Source organism: Triturus cristatus, chromosome 3_1 (genome assembly GCF_964204655.1).
Source record: "Triturus cristatus chromosome 3_1, aTriCri1.1, whole genome shotgun sequence".
Taxonomy (NCBI): Eukaryota; Metazoa; Chordata; class Amphibia; order Caudata; family Salamandridae; genus Triturus; species Triturus cristatus.
In genome coordinates this window covers 309,716,897-309,738,993 of record NC_140583.1, presented here as the reverse complement: position 1 = coordinate 309,738,993, position 22,097 = coordinate 309,716,897, and the positions used below count along the sequence as shown (strand labels likewise).

Below are 22,097 nucleotides of genomic sequence, written 5' to 3'. Positions count from 1 at the left end.
CACACCCAACTTACATTGTCTGAATGTCAAATATTGTAACATCCTATTCTGCAGCAACAGTGGGGCAAGGCTAAAAGGGCAAAGGGAAATCTGGAACTGTCTCAAAGCATTAATTAATTACCGTACCCTGCTGAATCCCTTCTATGAAGCCACAAGACGTAAGCTGGCTTGGGACTATACTACTTTTTCTGCAAATACGCCAATAGCCAATTTCCTAACGCCCATTGCCCTTTTAAATGGCCCTTTTATTGTTGTTTTGAAACTATATCAGAACTTTTTCATATATTTTGCAAGGAATCTCCTTACTTTCACTTCAGTTAATAATTATGAAAACGAACAACTGTAGAAACATTATTTTGGCAACAAACACACATTTCTACCAGGCATGATACATTCATTTGAAAAACTATAGCTGGGAAAGCCAATAATGTTGCCTACATTTTAAATTACAAAACCTCTGAGATGGCTCGGGTGTGCCCCTGATGACGCAGGCACACAGTTTTACCCCTTCCTACACATTAAACTGGCACGTCCTTTCCAGCTCTTTTTCACACACATTTCCAATGATTTCATCAATGGTCAACGGTTATGACGTTAGTCCTGATGATGTCTGCAGAAAGATCATTTGTGGTTTTGAATTTTATTTTTGGTGACAGAATGTTGGCAAGTGTGGCAGTTGGTCTCATCTCTCATCTCTGAGGCCGAAACAGCTACCTCTATGGAGCCCGACCTAGCGATGCATAGGCGGGGGGCCATACAAACATAAATGACAACAAACTCCATTCAGGCGGAGACTCCAGATTTTTTTTTAGCCAAAAATAGCCTTAGGCTAGCTGGCCCACCTAAAATTGCCTCTGATTCAAAGTGTGTCAATGGGGGAAATACATTCTCTCAACATGTTTTTTGAAAATCTCCACTTTAAACATTTAAAATGTTGGTATGTATGTTGTGATGGTGGCTCAGGAGCACTGAGAGGTATGAGGCTCTGGTCCCTTGGTCTTTGTGGCAGGCAGCAGGCGGGACTTAATGATGAGACAGGAGATGGAGACTTGTTACATGCTGGGCGCAACTGGGTAGGACTAACTCAGCACGTCATGCTCTAGCTTTTATTATATTTCTCCCACTTTTGGACCCTCCATTATGCCCACATGGGCGGGTGACATTTGCGACCTCCTCTCCCACTATCTTTTGGTGTTTACCAGTTACCTCAATGACAACCACTACATTCCTCACCCACTACAAAAGAAAAACCCAAACCAAAACACGTAACCAACTAACAACTGGACATAGGAGGGATAAAAACAAACCTTGTGCGGGGCTACCCCACAGGTAGTTGTAATGTTCATGTCGTATAGGGTACAAGACTGTCTCATTGTGAGCTGCCACAGGTATGCAGTCACATGACATGGTCTCTGTCACGTTGGCGGTGCTGGGTTTCACCGGAGGTGATACCTGCTCCATTCTTCTTAACTACTCGAGCTATCGGTGGAGCACAGAACCCTCACCTCGGGTTGTGTGGTGAGTTAGTCTGAAATGGGGCTGATCCCTGGTCCGACAGTCATCTCGGGTGCTGGTGATGTCTCTCTTTGACTTCTCCTTGGATCGAGGCCTGTCGATTCCTCCTCTTGTCCCTCGTCTCTTCGTCAGCCTGCTCCTCGACTCCTGCCTCTGGAGTTGGCATTCTGTGGAGTTCCTCAAAATGTAATATGTTAAAGGTAGCCTCTTCATTGCCCCTCCTGGCAGTGATCTTGGTGCCGTACCTCTGAGTGACCACCCATTGGTGTTGTTCAAACAGGAGCCTGAACTTGCCCCCCAGAAATCTATCTCTGATCAGTGCATAGTCCCCTACTTTTATGTCTGATGCTTTGGCACATCTCCATGTGCTGGCTCTGACATTAGTTGTTTCCACCGCTGTAGGGTTTGCCAGTCATCCATCTGTGGGACTTTTCACTGAGGGTAGTGTGGGGTAGTCATTGACAACACATCCCATAATAAGGTGACCCAGAGCTTGCCACATTGTTGTGTCGAGAGTCTACTACTACTCCCTCACGAAGGAGTAAATAGCCCATTCTAGAGGCTGCTTGTTGGCATGGGCTATTTGAATTACTTTGCTCACGTCCTCATGAATCTCTCAACGTCCCCCTTAGCTTGGGGCCATATTGAGGTGACCACCTTATGTTTAATGTTCAGTGATCAAAGGTTAAGTGTCACTACTTTCTGATTCTGAAATGGCGAGCAATTGTCCCTCTAGAGTTCTTGGAGGAGTCCGTGGTTGGCCATAATTTTTTCCAGTTTGGGAAGTACATCACTGGCTCCTTGGATATTAACGATCTCGACCTCAGGTTACTTTGCGTAGTCGTCAAAGGTATATCGGCCTTCTGGACACCCAAAATCCAGACTCACACAGACCCATGGTTGCCGGTGCCCACTCTCTGTGATGACAGGTGCCAGTGGGTCTGGGGCCACAGCCGCTTAGCACCAAGGACAGGATCTCACAGTTATTTCTACTAACTCGTCCATCAGGAGAAACCAGCTTTCGTCTTGCCAATCCCCTGGAGTGTAGTGTATGCTCTGTGACCTAGTCATAATTCATGTGATTCGTTGTCTCCGGTAAGGTGTTCACTGTCGGATTGGGTTTTGGGTTCTTGCCTGGCTGGCAGGCCCTCACAAAGTAGTTGTATTTCCTGCATGCGGCACATTTTTTCCCTTTTGCCGGGCGATCCTTGATTCGGTGACTCCTTCACAATACCTGCATGTCCTTGGGGTTTAAGGTGTCTTCTTGGGATTCTCTGGCCCTCGTCTGGGTGCGACTGTGTTGACAGGCTCTACTTTTACTACCTGTTGTAGCACTGCCTCTGTGTGGGAGGTAGGGGCCTTCGATAGCTGTTAGAATCGTCCTAAAGTCAGAATGTCTCTTAACAGTTTACCTGGCTTCTGCAGGATGTTTTCCCATAGATTTAGTCTCTCTCATCAGCAAATGTGCATGTGCTGGCGAGCTCTTTTAGTCTGGCATAAATGTGTCTAGTGACTCCTCGGCCTTGTCTGGCTTGTCTGAAAATGAAGTTTTCATAATCTTGGTTGGCCATGCATTCAAAATGAGCAATGAGGGCGGCTCAAGTGTGACGTATGTCTCTGGAGTCACCTCTTTGATTGTTTTGAAGAGTTTGTGAATGCCTTTCCCTTCTGGGTGGAGGAGGAGTGCCCGCTGCCGTTCTTCAGGTGTCTCATTGGCAGTTCTAGGCATTCTGCGTCAATGATGAAGCAATCTATGGTGTGGGATGAAGCACTCCTCTGCCATGGGTCGAGGGCCAGCCTTTACTTGTTTACAACAACCTGTAGTGCCCAGTGCGCCTGCTTTGGTGTGGGGAGCGGTTATAATGAAGGCATTCTCTTCCCCACAGAGCAGTATACCGCTTTAGTCGTCTTACGCTGTTCTGTCTTTATTGAATTCTTGAGCACTGACCTCGTCATCTGGTGCGTATCATTGTTGCTGTACACACGGGCTGCAGCTGTGCACATGGCACAAGCACCACCAGCAATACTTCAGGCCTGTCAGCTGCCACAATTCATGAGGAGAACAACAAGCATGGCTTCCACGGCCACACTGCCTGCTGCATATCAGTGGAGTCTGATATGGGCCACCCCCCACTTTATCGCCGCTGTGATGGCGGCTCTTAGGGCAGTGAGTACTGAGAGACTTTGGGCCCTCGGCTCACGTGGAAAGCAGCGCCCGGGAGCAAATGATGAGACGGCACATGGAGAACGGGTTACTCGCTGGGCGCACCCGGCTCGGGTAGGAGTAACTCCGCCCGTCATGCTCTAGCTTTTATTACTATTGTCCCTCATGACTGTGGAACCCCCATTAGGCCTGCATGGGCGGGTGCTAGAGGCGGTCTCCCCTTCCACTGCCCTTTGTTGTTTACCAGTTACTTCACTGGCAAACACTGCATTTGTGCATAGCCAGTCTGTTTTTGGTTAGCGTGATTATCAGCTCTCACTGCCGAACTCCTTTGTACAATTCATCTGCGTTTTTTATTTTTTAGGTCGAGCCTAGTGGCAGCCCGAATGCGCTGCTCGCTCTGAGAGGCACGCAGTAGTATAGTATGCTGTGGAAGCCTCCCCTTCTCCCGGCCATATTTTAAATTTGCTGGTTTCATTGTCCTTGGTAAATGCTGGTTTCTGATTGATAATGAGGCGTTAGTTCCTTCTTGTTACTGCCCTGTCGCCATTTGTTACCTCTCATGAGGACTGGATCTTTTACTTGTGGCGTTACACGGCCTCCTTCATAAGTCAGTAAGCACTATTTTTAGGTCTCGACCTTGCTATCGCGTAAGCGATCGCAAGGTCGAGACTATAGAAAGCGGGTTTGAAAAGTGCTCCCAAAAAGCGGATTGCATGGCTAGCACGCGCACAATCACGCGCATCGTGCCGCCATGCAATCCGCCTTTTAGGAGCACTTCAAAGGGTCCGCTCCCCCGCCTGGAATGCGCTCCCCCGCCCCCAAGCGCGCGCGCGCCACGCTCCACCGGGCTTGTCTTGTTTATGAAAGTTTCCCACTGTTTGCCCTTATCCCCCTTCTCCCACTCTACCCTGCACCCATATAATAGCATACTTTTACCCCACAGCTATCTATGCAAAGCGCCATAAGCACTAAATATGTTGGCAATAAGTATTACCATACGTACATCTTTACTTACGATATTTACCCGACTCCGGTCCGCCACACTTCTGCCTCATAGGCTGCAAGATGCTCTGTATCACTGTTAACTGCCCTGCCCCTAGCAAATTGCCGTGAACCTTTGCCGCAAGACGTACACACCCACTCTCAAACAGCGGTAGCCTAGCTGATTCCTTCACCGGCCTCCCATCTGCCGGCAAACTCTTGCTACTTTGCAAGTTACTTATGCAGTCCAAGTCACCGCACCTACCAAAAGTACAAGTATATCCAACCCTCAGCAACACCACTTCCGCAAGCACAAGAAAAACGTCTCGGCTGCACATTAAGCGTAACTCCTAAAACTCTACCCACCACGGGGCACCACTTATTTTCCACCAGTACGCTGGGCATTGCCTCCTTACCTATTGCTCCGCTGTAGATTAACTCTCCTCCAGGCGCCAACCCTCCTCACCTCACCCCCGGTTATAAAAGTGCAGGCTAACCGCCATATCACATGTGTACCCCCAAATGCTCTCAGTCCACCGCCGCCCCACAAAGTTCACCGGGTGGATCAGATGTGCCAGATACCACCCAACTCCCCCGGGAATATGTTGGCTCTAAAAAATCTTCAATAGGCTAACTCCCGGGCCACCACTCACCCCCCCGAGGCTCCCTGCTACCCGCTGCCGATAACCTGATCAACCCCTGCAGAGCCTCTCCAATGGTCTAACAGCATCTCCTCCTTACTCCCTAGCCCTGGCTGCATACCCCCCTCGCGCCCCATTATCCATGCGCCTCACCCTAGACTCAACATAGGGAAACTGTACGCTAGCAACTTACATACAGCACAAACGCACTACATATAAAAAAAATATTGTCCATTACTTTACGCTTTCATATCACAGCTTATTTATCCAAGTTTCCCACTGTTTGCCCTTACCACCCTTTTCTCCACTCTACCGTACACCCATATAATTGCATAATTTTACCCCGCAGCTGCCTATGCACAGCGCCATAAGCACTAAATATGTTACTGAAAACTATTAAAAAACGTACATCTCATACTTACAATATTTCCCCAACTACGGTTCGCCGCACTTCTGCCTCTGAAGCTGCAGGATGCTCCATATCGCTATAAGACAGGCCTGCACATGGAAATCCACTGCGAACCTTCACTGCAACAAGTAGCCCCCTCCCTCTAAAACACTGGTAGCCTAGCCTACTCCCTCACTGTGCCTTCCATCTGCCGGCAAACTCTTGTTGTTTTCCAACTCATTCACGCAGTCCGAGCCGCCGCACTAATTAACGGCACAAGTGTATCAAACGCTCAGCAACACCGCATCCGCAAGCCCAGGGAAAAGGACTCGGCTGCACGTAAAGCACACGTCCCAACACTGCCCGCCATTGGGCCACACGCTCACTTTCCACCAGTACGCAGGGCCTTGCCTCCTTATCTACTGCTCTGCTTCTAAACAACCCCCCACCCCCCATATTTTACGCGAGTTTAAGCTATTGGCATTGTAAATGACGATGCCTTTTATTTATGATTGAAAAACGAAAACACAAATAAAAGGCATTGTTATTTGCAATGTGAATAGCTCAAACTCGCGTAAATGCGAGACCCATTGCATTGTAAATGCTTGTTTTTTATTTGCAGCGCGGTCCACTTTCACTTTAGCAGCCGTGCTGGTTTATTCAATTTATTTGCCGTGCGGGCCAAATGGAGCGTTTCTACTCACTAATCTAACACGCATTTGCATGCAAAAGGTCTCGCATTTACGCGAGTTTCAGCTACTGACATTGAAAATAACAATGCCTTTTATTTTCGTTTTTAAAACATAAAATGCATTGTCATTTACAATGCGAATAGCTTAAACTCGCGGTAATGCGAGTCTTATTGCATTGCTAATGCTTGTTTGTTAAACCCGCAGGAGCAGCAACGATCAGTGGGACCATCACATAACGAGGTCGTGACGATTATTTTCCCTTTTGAAACCCAATGCAAAAATTGAAATACATTTGTTAGGCACTTTCTGTTAATGCCCACTAGGTGTCAGCGTTTTCACACAACATTTGTAGGAAGAATCCTTGGGACACGTGCAACAGCGAAGCCAACTACAGGCCCGAAGCACATTCTTCTGTCCCGCTTTACATAAGACAAAATAACAAGAAGGAAGCACTTCTACTTTTAAATGCACGCACCTGATTATATGTTTGTTTCAGTGATGCAAATTACTGTGCCTTTAGTGTTACCAAAGACTTACTCAACTAAACAATAAACAATAAAACAGTTACTTGCCACAACAATAATTGATAATGCATTCTGCATTTCTGCCGCTGCTCGTGCACGTGGGCGCTGCTCTGCAGCAGCCGCCCGTGTTCTTCTATCGTTGTATTGGTATTTTTTTTATATTTCAAATGTTTTCATGAATTTTCCAAAGAAAATACATAAACTCATCATACAGACATTGCAACAGGAGTTGTGTAGGCTTTTTAAGCATAGTTAGAACACGTCTACCTCACGGTTACATCTGAAGCGCTGTTGATGATTGCACCAATAGGGAGAGAGGAGGAGAGGCAAAGCAAGGCTGACCTTAGGTTGGTTTTAGGTGCACATTTGTAATATTCAGTTTAAGATTTAAGCTCAGTCTAAATGCATGTAAGAGAAGGTGTGCTGAAGAAATGCTTGTGCTTTGTGACTGAGCAATGTGAGCAGCATGGCAATATGGGGGTTTCACCTATTGAATGTATGGGTCTAGCTTGTTCCAGAGCGTGTGTGAGGAGTGTAGACTTGGGGGGGTTTGGGGGCTAGTTGTGGCCTAGTGCTGCAGCGTAATCACACAATCACGAGCCACACCGTTTGCTCTCTCCGTGACGACAGCCCGAGCACTGACGGCACCTTTGTGTATACCCCTGGACCGCGCCCGGCGGAGAGGGTTGCTGGCAGATACAATGTAGACGTGGCCGGGTGGCTCACTACATCCCTCCCAACCAACCAAGAGGAACACAACAAACTAAAATAACAAACAAATAAAACAAACTAAAACAAGTAATATAGAATAGAGTTCTTAGGTTGTACAACCATCTCTTCGTGCCCTCTGGCACTCAGCACATAAAGTCTCTCAACTCTGGCTCGGTTGCGGATTGGCTCTCAGCCAATATGGATGCCCCCTTTCAGGCACTTTGGCATATCCTTTGCCCTGGACCGCCGCTTCCCTTGGTTTCATCTCAGAGCCTGCCTTTTCTTCTTCCACTCTTGTCGACTTCTGCTCTCCTTCTTCTGGTGCTCGCATTGGCACGCTCTCTAGGCCCCCTCTTTGGCTGCCCTCTTCTTCCTGATGTGGCAGCCTCTTGAATCCATTCTTGAATCCATTCTGAATACTGTCTGCTCTTGGATAAGTTGCACCCATGGATGATGAAGATAAAAATGGTGAACAAACCAAAAAAAGTTACATGTGAGACGACGACAACAACATCCGATCCTTTAAAGTGGAAGTTTATGAAACATTTTTGAAGACAACATACGGATGATTGTTGAGTTTGGACTATACATTAACACTGAGTGTTTAAACCGAGTATATTTTTAATACACACAATGTGCTGAAAATTGTAAAAGTTGATATGGATTTTTTCATTACCGACGTATGTAATTATCATTCACGGGCGGGCGGGGTGTTCAGTTGAGGTGTTCAAGGTAATTTAACGATAACGGGGAACAGGTGATTGTACTCGAATTAAAGTTGTTACTTTTAATTAAGGAAATCGAGTTAACAGAAATAGCGCCTTATGGGACTTGTAGTAATGAAGGCGGAACCAAATGGTTAGATGAAGATGATAGGCCGATCAGGATGGGAGGAGTTTCAGTCACATGAGCTAATAACGCTGATGACATTATTGGGTGTAGCACTGCTTTAAACGCAGAAGTATCGCGCTGTGAAGGAGATCATACTAAAAGAGAATGAAGGTATGGGGGACAGTTTACATCGTTTGGTTGATGGGGAACGTTTAACAGGCGATATGGTCTAACATGAGGATAAGGGTTATGGTTTTGGTGAGTTCCTGATTAGAATGTGGTAAAATACTGAAGGGTTAAGTTTCCGATAGAGGTTACCTAGGGCACCTGTTGACAGTGTGCATTTACGCACTTAGAGGGAAAACGTTGGGTATGGAATGTATTGTAAAAACACAGCATATTTCCTGTTTTTGATGATTTTCTTCGATGACCTGTTGTACATTGTGTATATGTAGAAGTTTGAATTCACAATTTAACGTTGGTTTTTTCAAACTTGTAGTGAACCCCTGACGAAGGCTTATGGAAAAGCCGAAATGCATTGGGTAAACAAGATCAATCACAAAGGATGTATTATGTATGTGCCATGCTGTGGAAAAAGGCCTGGATGGGCTTATCTGCCACATTTGAAGCTTATGATACATAAGCGCCTCACATGTAACATGACAAAAGGAAATAAGCATTATAATAGTTTGAAATAAGTTCAATAAACTGGATATAAACATGGATAAAATTATGGCATTCTCATTAAGAAATATGGATTGTGCAGTGCGTCCGGCTTGGAATGAAATTTCGCTCCATTTCTTGTTAGCCTCTTGAACCATGACATATTCCTTGCCAGTGTCCTATCACCTTGCCTCACTGTGACCATGGTGCCCTGTACCTCGACGACCTCCCACGTCGCATGCTCGAAGGGAGTCCAAAACATCCACCCGGGTGTCAATCTTTCACCACCACTCTGTCTCCGGGGCACAGTTGCACCACCTTCGCTCTTCTCATCTGACTGGCCTTGTTATTGTTCTTCTTTCGTATTATCTGTGCCGTGTCACTGTCCAATGCGCTGGCAACCCATTGCTCACTAGCCGGCACCACATCCCTTACTTCTCTTTTCATTATTAGCCCAATAGGGGAGCACCCTGTTGTGCTGTGCGGCATTTGCCGATAGGCCCTCAGGAACCAATGTAAACACATCTCCAGATCTTCCTTCATATCCTTTCCAATCCTTACTGCCTTGTTGATTGTCCTCATAAATCTTGCTATTCCACATTGGCCAGGAGCCACTGGGGAGTCACCTTCCGGTGTCGGATGTTGTAGTGCTGCATAAACTCCTTGAAAGGGGTCCCATTGTCAGTGCGTATTTCCTCCGGTGTCCCCAGCAGCGCAAATATATTTTCCATGGCTGCCTTGATGGACTCAAATGCTGTAGACTTCACCACTTATATCACAGGGAACTTCGAGTAGCTGTCCACCATTACCAAGGTAAACTTCCCATCCGGGAAGCTTCCAGAGTCCATGCTTACATTCACCCATGGCTTCCTGCTGGGTGGTTCAGTTATCACAGGCGTTGCAGGCATGTCACTTCCGGTTATGATGCAGACATGACAGCCCCTGACTTTCTCCTCGACCATCCTGTCCACTCCCGGGCACCATACTTTGCCCTCAATCTTGCCTTTGTTTTCTCAATCCCTTGATGACCTTGGTGGGCGAGTTCCACTGTCCTCTGCCACAGCTCCGATGGCTTCATGATCCGCACACCTCTTAGGATTACTCCTTGCCCACTCTCACTTTGCTCGTCCCAACATCCCCAGACGCCCATTCTGGCCTCTTTCTCCTGGTCCATTACTCCACTCACCCCTTCCACAAAACTCTTCCACTTGTGGTCCCTCAGTGCCGTCCTGACAGCTGTGAGGCATGCGTTCGCGCCGGTGGCCTCCGCGATCTCTGCCAGCGACAGTGCACGAGGACATACTGCCTCGTAGAGTTGCTTGACAAACACCTCTGCCCCCATGTCCACCTCTCGTTGTTGACTTGGATCCACTGCTAGAGGATAACAAGACAATTAATCAGCCGTATTATTGGCCCCAGGTCTGTACACAATGTCAAAGTTGTAGTATTGAAGCTGTACTGCCCACCTCTCAATGCAAGGTGAGCCACTACTTGCAGATCCTCCAAACAATGGCACCAGTGTTTTTTTGGTCTGTGATCACTCGGAACTTGTGCCCAGAGAAATAGATGTCAAAGTGCTGGCACGGCCACCTGATGGCCACCCCCTCCCTTTTGATCTGAGCACATCTTGATTCAACTGCAGTCAGTGGTCTAATGGTGTATGCTATGGGCATAAAACAAAGGAGGGAGAGAGATGCAGTCGAAAAAGATGCAATCGAAAAGAAGGGGGAGAGATAGAGAAAGGAATAATTCAGGGCAAAAGAATTTACTATTTGGAAAAAGACCCATCACTCACCAACCTGGTTGGTGACATGCTTCATCATCTGGGTCCCACCCTGACCGCCGAATGCCGTCAGGGTGTGCTTCGACGCCTGGAATTCCAGCGGAGCGGGTTTTCGTGTGTGTAGGTGAGTGAAAACGTGAATGATGAAAAATAAAAGTGATATATTAAAAGTGTCAGCAGTATGCTTCCTAATAATTTAATATGAAGCCACTTGGCACGATTAAAACCTGTGAATAGATATCGTAACTGGTATTAATGGCCAGTGATATCAGTGTTGGTATGTGTGTGTGGTCAACATGTTTCAACCTTTCTAGTAATTCTTAGGTTTTCGTCAGGACCAGGAATTTGAGGAACGGGGGGTCTGCACTCGCTAAGGTGCACCCACACCCTGAACCTCTGTGTACTACACCTTTATTAGAGAGTAGTTTGTTGTGCCTTCAAGCCGTTCTTGAAGGATGATTCGGATCTGTAAAAGTAAAATCCGAAAAAAGAAACTTTCTATTGGAATTATTCCCATTAACTCTCCACGCTCACTTATTATGGTATGCGACATGCAATGTGAGTTGTTGCATGCAGTCTATTGTGGGTTGTTGAGGGTGGTTTTTGCATGTCTCAATCCATGTATAGGGCATGCATTGTTGATTTGGCGAAAAGAATTATTATTAATATTCTCGCATCACGTGCATTAGTTGTGCCTGTCTGTTGGCAATACAAGAAGGGCATACGTGATGATTCACACTGCTATCAAACATTTCTAGTGCAGTGCGCGTATATTTGTAAAAGTTTAGACAGAGACAAACAAATAAAGAGCGCTCAAGGACTCACGTTAAAAAGGCTAAATATAAAGCCTCATGGTTCCCGTGGGGAGCGTGGGCTCTGAACCATTGCTGTGATAGAAAAGGAAACAGCATTTTCAGCTTGATTTGTCTTACCTTGATCTTGTGAGGCCCTTCTATAGTTGGTGTAGGGATACACTTACGTTCTCTCACCTGTACGCCCGTTTACACACCTACTTCGGGGTTCTGTATTTTGTGAAAAGTGATAAGGGTTCTGCATTAAAGAGGTGTTTATTTGCAGATGTTTGCTGAGTCATAGGGCTCAGCTTAAAATTCAGTAACCCGTGTAAATAATTTTACCTTGATCCCTATGACCCAATTAAACCACACCCCAAGTCACAAGGGCGGAAGCATTTTCTCTTAAATACCGACCGTGATAGACACGGCGCCAGCATTCGGTAACTGTGGGACCCCGAAGTAGGTGTGTAAACGGGCGTACCGGTGAGAGAACGTAAGTGTATCCCTACTCCAACTATAGAAGGGCCTCACAAGATCAAGGTAAGACAAATCAAGCTGAAAATGTTGTTTCCTTTTCTATCACAGCAATGGTTCAGAGCCCACGCTCCCCACGGGAACAATGAGGCTTTATATTTAGCCTTTTTAACGTGAGTCCTTGAGCACTCTTTATTTGTTTGTCTCTGTCCAAACTTTTACAAATATACGCGCACTGCACTAGAAATGTTTGATAGCAGTGTGAATCATCACGTATGCCCTTCTTGTATTGCCAACAGACAGGCACAACTAATGCACGTGATGCGAGAATATTAATAATAATTCTTTTCGCCAAATCAACAATGCATGCCCTATACATGGATTGAGACATGCAAAAACCACCCTCAACAACCCACAATAGATTGCATGCAACAACTCACATTGCATGTCGCATACCATAATAAGTGAGCGTGGAGAGTTAATGGGAATAATTCCAATAGAAAGATTCTTTTTTCGGATTTTACGTTTACAGATCCGAATCATCCTTCAAGAACCGCTTGAAGGCACAACAAACTACTCTCTAATAAAGGTGTAGTACACAGAGGTTCAGGGTGTGGGTGCACCTTAGCGAGTGCAGACCCCCCGTTCCTCAAATTCCTGGTCCTGACGAAAACCTAAGAATTACTAGATAGGTTGAAACATGTTGACCATACACACATACCAACACTGATATCACTGGCCATTAATACCAGTTACGATATCTATTCACAGGTTTTAATCGTGTCAAGTGGCTTCATATTAAATTATTAGGAAGCACACCGCTGACACTTTTAATATATCACTTTTATTTTTCATCATTCACGTTTTCACTCACCTACACACACGAAAACCCGCTCCGCTGGAATTGCAGGCGTCGAAGCACACCCTGACGGCATTCGGCGGTCAGGGTGGGACCCAGATGATGAAGCATGTCACCAACCAGGTTGGTGAGTGATGGGTCTTTTTCCAAATAGGAAATTCTTTTACCTTGAATTATTCCTTTCTCTATCTCTCCCCCTTCTTTTCGATTGAATCTTTTTCGACTGCATCTCTCTCCCTCCTTTGTTTTATACTCATATCCAGACCGGGGGTTCGGGATCCTCATTACCCTCACTCTCTCTATTGTTTTTTTGTATGCTATGGGTACCCATTCCTCGCTTGCATCTTTCTGAAGGAGCACCGCTCCTAGCCCCACCGGGCTAGCATCCAACACCAGCTCTGTTGCGTGTCCTGGCTTGAAATAGGAGACTGTCGCCCCTTGCAAAATCGCCCCTTTCACCTCCTGAAACACTTTCACCTCCACGCTCGTCCACTGCCCCTTCACATCCTTCTTAGTGAGCATTCTCAATGGCTCCAAAATTGTTGCCTGATGAGGAATGAAGCGGCCGCAATAATTTGCCATGCCTAGGAAGCTCTGCATCTCTATTTGGTTCCTGGGCACCGTTGCAGCTCTGATCGCCTCTACCTCAGCCAGATCGGTCTTGGAAAATCGGTATCCGAAGAACTCCACCTCTTTCATGTAGAACGCACACTTCTCCTTGTGCAGTGTCAAACCTTGATCCACCAGCCTTTTCAACGTTGCTCTTAAACGGTCATGATGTTCCTCCAACGACTTTGAGAAGATAAGCACGTCGTCACTTAAATTGATTACGCCTTCTAGTCCTGACAATGCCTCACGGAGTGCATCCTGAAAAACCTCAGCCGCTGAGGATATGCCGAAACTGAGCCTCTTGAACCGTCGCAACCGTACGTGAGTGGAAAACGTAGTTCTGTAATGACTGGTCTCATCTAGCAATAGTTGGTGGTAACCACAGTTCAGATCAAGTTTTGAGAACCATTGCACTCCATTAATGTTGGCTATCTCATTGATCGTGGGCCTTATGTGATGCTCCCTTCTTATCACTTTGTTGGGTAAACGCAAATCCACACACAGGCAGATCGCCCCAGGCTGTTTGGGTTTTGGGGCGATTACTAATGGGGACACCCACAGGGTGGGTCTCAACACCTTCTCTATCACCCCCGCTTTCTCGAGCTTCTCCAACTCGGCCTCAACCAGTGGCCTCAGATGGAACAGCACCCTCCTGTGGCGGAGCTCCACGGGCTTGAATGTTCTATCGATGTGTAGCTTAACCTTCACACCCTTCAGACAGCCCAGGCCCTCAAACAGCGTGGGGAATTCAGCCATTATATCATCTGTGTGTTACTGATGCACCTGCTTTGCGAATATCACTAGCCCTAGATCTTTGGCTGAGTGACATCCCAGCAGCGTTCCAGCACTGTCTTTCATTACGTGGAACCTCGTCTTCGCCGATATTTCTCCATGTGTTACCTTGACCTCAATGACTCCTTGAAGAGGGATTGGAGTGTCTCCGTCATACATGAAGATTCTCGCTTTTGTCATTAACAAAGGTGGTCAGGGCTTAAGTTGCTAGTAGTGTGCAGCATCCAGTATGTTCACCGACGCTCCGGTGTCTATGAGCACCGTCATTGTGCTTTCCCCAATGTTTATCTGACACATGGGAGGCAGACGTTTCTTGTGGTTCATTTTTCCAGTGTAAGTTACCACAAACACCTCATGCTCCTCATTTGTGACCCTCATCTTCCTGCATAGACTGTCCACCTCTTCTTCATCCTCTGCTGCCTTGACCATTTGTCTATCGTGTCCCGGCTTCCTCATCGTTCCTTTTGTGATGGGAGTCTTGACTGCGCTCCTGTGCACTTTGACAAAATGTCCTATCTTGCCGCACCTCAAGCACGGCTTTCCTTGGGCGGGGCAACCCCTCGGTTGATGACTGTCTTGTCCACAACTACCACAACCTCTTCCTCCAGATCGTGCACCTCCTACCGCACCTTCTCTGCCAGATCCCGTCTGAATGGGTTCCACCCTTTCTTTCTTGACCGTGAAGGGTTGCACCTGCAGTGTGCCCGTCTCCCTTCTTGCTAATTCGGACTCCATTTCTCCTGCTCGTGCATCTGCTAGCTTGTGCGATCTTGCCAGCACCAAGATGTCATCCAGCGAAATGCCTGGCTGTTGCAAAATTAGCTTCCTCAGATCCGATCACCTGCCTCAGCTTAAAGTGTTCAAAATCAGGGTTTACCTGCATGTCAAAATAGCGGTCCAATGCTCTCACCGCTTTCTCCTAATCGTTCTTATCCCCAGTGTCTGGAAAATCTTGGAACAGCTCATGGAGCTCGTCTCCTCCCATGTGTAGAATGGTCGATCGCTTGACTGCCCCATTCGTTTCACGCAATGCCACAAAATAATTTCAGAGTTGGCCGATCTATTTGGCCCATCTTAGGGCCACTGTGGCCGGGTCCGCAAGCTGACTGAAAGGCGGCAGTGCCGCTAGTGTGGTGCAAGCACCTTGCTCTGCAGCCCCTTCTCCTCCTCCTTCTGCCTCCCTTGACATTTTCTCGGACGTATCCCAGCTACAAGGCTATTCTCCTGTTCGCCTTGCTTTGATCACCGCAGTCTGTTTTCCCTGTTCCTTGGTCCTAGTCCTCCTCTCTGAGTATCCCTTGGTGGCTGACTTTTCCTTGACTCTGCCTCCAGCCCCTCAGTTCTTTCCTTCCTTCTGCTATTAACACAGGACTTCCTTTTCCTCTTTATTTCCTTTATTATTATTATTTTTTTGTGAGCTTCCAACCCTCTCACTGGGCCCTGGTGTCTGCTGCCACGCTCACTTGCCACCTGCTTAAATCCTGTACACCGCCAGCTCCTCTTTCTAGGTGCACGCGCCTCCCACGCGTCTAATTAGCAGGCCTCCTTGCTGCTCTCCCTCACTTCGACCCGTGCAGCCTGGTCTTCAGTCTGGCCTGCTGCTCCAGCCAGCCACGCCCCCTTTGCTCGCATGCGGCCGCACGTGCTCGCCCACTCCTCACGGGTGTCTTTGCTATGTGGAGCAGCCACACGCCAGCTCTCCTCAGCGCTGTGGCACAGTCAGATGACGTCACCTTACCGTGATCCTCTAGTCCTAGGTCTTATGCCTCCCACGGTCGCCTCGATCGCACTCCACCTCGTGACCCACCGGTAGGTGTCACGGCCTCAGACACGTTGCAGATCCACTCCGCCTCATCGGCATTGTAGACTGGGGGGGTATTGCAGGGGAATTGGGGGACTCGTTGGGGCCTAGTGCTGTAGCGTAGTCACATAATCACAAGCTACACCATTTGCTCCCTCCATGATGACAGCCTGAGCGCTGATGTCACCTTTATTTATATCCCTGGCCCGAGTCCTGCCCAGAGGGTTTCTGGTAGATACAATGTATAGACGTGGCCGGGTGGCTCACTACAATGAGTGGGGGTGGAAGATCTTGTTGAACGCTGAGTTGTCTGCACTTCTAGCTAAGCAGACCCAAGCCCACCAGGTATGATAAGATACATTCTGCTATGATTTCCATTCGCACAATATCCTTTTCATCCCTATAATCAGCACTGAATCGAGAAGATGGAGGTCGCTAGTGTTTAGATCAGGGGGTAGGTGAGCAGGACCACAGTCTTAGTGATACGGTATGAGAATTGCAGGAGCTATTCATATGAAAACCTTTTGTTATAGTCTTCTCAGTTTCTCTCCAGAATGGTGTCACTATCTTACAGTTGAATAACATATTTTCAATGGAACCTGGAGAGTTGTGACAGTCGCAACATAAGTTGGTTTCAACGAGACCAGTTTATCAGGTGCCCATAGTTGGCAGTGAGATAAGATGGGAGATATTTTGTTTTTCAAGTAAATGTTTCAAATATAATTCCATAAATTTTCAGATATTACTTGAGAAGATTCATTAGGGGAAGAAACTGCTAATTATTTTGGATTATTAGGGTTAACCTTTTGTTAAAATCATTAAAATTGTGGGAATTTAGTATTTTATATATTCTAGCTGCAGGATGTGGTTGTGTGGATTGCTTTGTTAGCAGATTGATCAGGTCCGAGCAGTGTGTTGTTTTGTGTTTGCTCAGTGCCACTTTGAGCTTGAAGGAGCTCTTGAAATGAATGTTGTTTAAGTTGTGAGTGCTTGTAACTCAGCAAAGGTCTTGGGAGTCAAAGCCGTTAAAACAACCGTCTTTGGAGTACACCTACATATGGCAGAATGAATTGGCATAATTACTTATTTTGGGAGTGAGAACTTAACACAACAGTAGATGTTCAGATAATGAGCTTAGTATTGTTAGACACGAAAAGTATGGATTGAGGTCAGACAACTAGTAAAATATAAAATGCCTTTATTCAGCCAATTCGACCGCGACTGGAATTTACCTTCTATCTTAATTTTTGTATTCCCCAGAGAAAGCAAAATCCAAGCCTTGCATTTTGTTGCTGAGCCCCGTTTTGCAACAATATTTCTTACGAAGAAATGATCTACAAACTTCAATGCAGTTCCTAGTCGGGGAGTACAAACCATCCGATTATACCGAAACCAGTCACCAAATTAACACAAAAAACACCCAAACCATACCCGTCTTCCCCCATTCCAGCCGGGCCTGTGTGAGCTCATCATGTAGGATCCAGGTGTGACCCCCTCCCCCGTCTGTTCTGGCAGGCGATCCCACACGTTCATGCTTAGTCGCAACTCAGTCAGCTGAGCTGGTACAATTCTTGCCTAGAGCTTTTAGGGCCGAGATGTATCCATGATGATATAATAGGAGTGTTAATCTTTAAGTATTTTCATTGTTTGTGTAGATGATAAGAAAACTGGTTTTACAAGATGCACTTCTATGTGTGTCCATAAGGATTTGTCATCATCTTTGGTGAGGGTCCATCATATGGCCTGTCTCCTTAAAATAACTATCTGATATTTAAAGAAGTTTAGTAGACTGACTCCACCTTCAGATGTATTCATTTTTAAATTGTTAAGTGAGACTGAATCTAGAATCAAGGCCTGGGGCTTTTCTGGACTTTAAGGAGTTAATCGCTTGCCGGATTTCTGATGAATTAATGCCTTGTTTAAAAACGTTGTTGCTGCAATCATTAAGTTGTGGTAATCGTATTTTGTCCATTTAACTTTGCCATTTAGTCAAAGGGATGGTTGGTTGGGGGTTATATAATTTAGAGTAGTATTCTTGAAATGCTTTGGCAACCTCAATGGGGTCAAAAACGATGTCTCTATATTTGCTTTTAATTGCAGTGGTGAGCTTGTTGGTGGCATTGTATTTAAGATATTTGGCTATTGTTATCCCTGCTTTGGCTTGTTCCGTAGTTTTTTTCTTCGGAATATTTTTTGAACCCAGGTGTGGGCTTGGATTCATATTATCTTATTATCTTCGTATTTCATTGGCTTCATTTTGAATAAATACTCAGGATCTCTTGAGCGAATTAGTTTATTGTCTAGCTGTTTCATTTTGCTGTCCAGATCACTCAGCCTTTTGTTTGTATTCTAGTTTCTGGTGCGCACGCCCTTAATTGTTGCTTTCATCGCATCCCAAAGAGTTTCAGGGGAGATATCTTCAGTTTTATTTTCATTGAAAAAGCTAAAAATACCCGTGTTTATTTGACCTTTTGGTGTTTGATCCAAGAGATCTCTTAGTTCATTCGCCACACTTTTTCTTCAGGAATATTTTGGGATATCTGTAGTTCTGACCTAATAAGAGAAGTGTGTTCCTGTTTTACATGATGACCACTGAGGTGGGTTACTCAGGTTGTGGGACGCAGCGTTTAGCAGTGAAGTGAGAGTGTCGAGTGAGGGATAGACATGCCGGCAGCCTTGGTTGGCTCTGAGGCGTCTTTATTTGACTTCTGTGTTATTATACATGAGATTCCGGCCCTGTTTCGATATTAGTCAGCAGGGGAGCGCCATCTCCCCTCCCCCCACACCCGCTGATGCGTAGAAAGCTGGAAAAATAAAATGGTAATAAAAGGATTTTATTATCATTTTATTTTTGCCGAACGGAGATGGCAGGGCGGGGCCAGTGCAATCATTGCTGCTGATTGGCAGCAATGACGAGCAGTGGCGGCTCCTGGGGGGAGTGCTGCGGGCGGCGAGGCGGGGGAGGGGCAGGGTGGGGGGTAGTAGCAAGGCAGCGTGCACAATATAATTCATTTTATTTATTCATTTACATACTTACCTCCGTTGGGCCGTATGCCGGAGTTTACTACCCCCCACCCTGCCCCTCCCCGCCTCACAGCACTCCCTCGAGGAGCCGCCACTGCTAACCTCTTCATTTTGAAGTGCGCATGTCGTTTTGGCCGGATCCCTTGCTATCCCTGTCTTATACAGCCGGGTTGGAGAGCAGGCACAGGCCTTCAGTGCTCTTCAGGGCCTGAGGCAGCCTGCTCCACAGTGCTTAATTTGTAAAATATTAAGTGCCAGGGCTCTGAAAAGGAGGCCATTGCAGCTTGCACCACCCATCACCCTTGTCATCGCTGCCAAACAACTACTAACCATCTCTCTAACATGTAAATGTGACAGTTCAGATTATTCCAGGTCCTGAAAGCTAAAGGAATGGCTGGGGAGGCAGGTAATTATTAAATATAATGTATATTGTATTCCTAAATAACCGTTGATCTGCTCATCTCTAAATTACATGAGCAGCGCCACCATGTGATAGACTGTTCTGTGTATGGTGTTGACAATTAGGTGCCGGAGCCGAGCACCGGGAACCAATTAAGTGCCGGTGCTTAGCACCGGAAAGCACCGGCTCAAATTAAGCACTGCTGCTCCAGCTGCTCCAGCCACTCCAGACACTTCACTCATGCAGCATGAGAGCAGCGTCTGGATTGAATGCGGATCTGTGGGAGCTGTGGCCCCTCATGCCCAGAGGAGTGTGGAGCCGGGGACTGGAGAACACCGAGGATGTGCTGTAGCTAAGGGAGTTGAAACTCTTTTTTCATACTTAAATGTTCATGTTTATTTGTATGTATATTTCTTAATTGTATTTATGTCAACTCACCATTTTTGTGCATAACCAACCACCACTGATATTAGTTGCGGCATTAAAGTTGGCCACACCGCTATCTTAGGAGTAAGTGTTTTCTGAAAAAATAAATAAATGGAGGTAAAACAGAATGCACTGATTTGTTCTACTGTAAGATGTAAACACATGGATCCTATTTACAAAGTGTCTTACTCCTGATTAGGTGTGCCTTACTTACGAGGACCAAGGCATGCTTTTGCATGGAACAAAGCTTTGTGAATTTAATAATAGCCCTTAGTTTATTTGTTGTGCTCAGGCATAGACCCTGGTGTTGTTTGTTGTACTCAGTGCTCTTCCCCACTGATGGTGGATTTGGGGGACCCACGCTGTACTTCTCTCGCTGACACCCACTGTTGTTTCTCCTCAGACGTCCAGTCTAAAGACACGCGCCTGAAAGAGCTGCTGAAGCAGAATGAGCTGAAAGGACTGGAGTGCCAACAGTTCAAGGCCCAGCTGGAAAGCACCAAGGTGTGTATTTCTCGCAAAGCAGGAAAAGCATGTTTCTAAAGCACCAGAGAGACCACATACTTGTGTCATAGGAGCTGCATTTTGTGTGCATCATGTTCCCGTCTAGATATCCTTTACGAACTGAGCACATATGGTTATGTCACACATTTAAAAAACTATCTTACGTTCATCATATCCATGTCCTTTTGACGCTATCGTTTCTCATTGGCAGTCTGGCATTTATGATCAGGGCCAGCACTTCCATAAGGCGAGCAGCCTAACAGAGTCACCCCTATCCTTTCTTGTTGCATACCAGCAGTGCATAATTTGTTTAAAAAAATATAAAATAAAAAGTGCCAGGACTGTCGTCAGTTGACTTTTGCAGCTTGCACCAACCATTGGCCTGGCCAGCGCTGCCAATGACAGTACAAACGCATATTTGAACATCAAGTGTGGCGCTTCAGGCCATTCCAGGCCGCCAAAGCTATCAGAATGGCTTGGGTGGCAGGTATTAGTCATTTTAACTGTTGTGCTCATCTCTAAATAAAACAAACAGCGCCACCATGAGACAGACTGCCATAATTGCCAGTGTTGGCAATTAAGTGCCAGTGCTGAGCACCGGAAACCACCGGCTCAAATTAAGCACGGCATACTAGGGAGTGTCACAAAGTACTATTGTGTCTGGATTATAGAAAATCCTAGTGTTCTTCCTATCTGTGTTTGAAGGTTTGCTTGCCAGGAGGTCTCAGCTGGGCAATAGTACCTCGCCTTAGCCCCTGTAAGTGAGGCTGATATTGTTTTCAGGATGAGCTTTTTCTCTATGGTACTGTGGATGGGACAAGATGGATCTTACTATCCTCCATTCTAACATGCGTGAGCAAGAATAATGCTATTGGTTTTCAAGTATTTGGATCCTCTAGCTAACCATTGCCACCTATGGCAGTGTTAACTTGTCCCGGCGATGGTGCATACCTCTCATACCTGTGTGGTAATAACTCCACAGTGTATACATATTCTTATCCTGTACTGAGAGCTCCTTGATGTGCATAATTCATTTCCAAATGCTGGGATTTTCATGTAATAAGAACTCTAACATATGTGTACCTATCATCTACTCAAGTACCTAGAGACTTCAATCTTGTAAATTATTTATTTGATCTACTTATTTATTTTCTATTTCATATAACACAGCTTTATTAAGAGTGTCAGTACACTGCACTGATAACTAGCTGAGAGATAGATGTATATTCTAATGAAATAGTGAGAACAGCTGGTAAATTAATCAAAACCCACTGCTCATCTAGAAGTGGAACAAAGTCAATTCTTGGTATAGCTCTACTGGGTGACCTTGAGAGGGTAGTACAGGGTGGCAATCCGAAGAGAGCTGGATAGTAACAAACATAGGCGATAGTATGGATGGGGATGCGTGAGGGTAAGCAGTATCAAAGTAGAGAGGGGAGCGGGAGACATAAAGCTTTCGTGAAAGGCTGATAGAGTATGAGAAGGGACGAGGGAAAGAAAATTGTGTGAAAGAAAAAG

The 22,097-nt window shown here is 46.2% G+C and overlaps 1 protein-coding gene across 1 annotated transcript in view; it reads left to right on the top strand.

Moving 5' to 3' along the window:
- LOC146860159 (uncharacterized) overlaps positions 1–22,097 on the top strand; it is a 330,246-nt gene that overhangs the window by 107,302 nt on the left and 200,847 nt on the right. Inside the window, exon 9 of the mRNA XM_085646318.1 lies at positions 20,479–20,579. Coding sequence (XP_085502444.1) covers positions 20,479–20,579 — 101 coding nt within the window. The remainder of the gene's footprint in view (positions 1–20,478; positions 20,580–22,097) is intronic.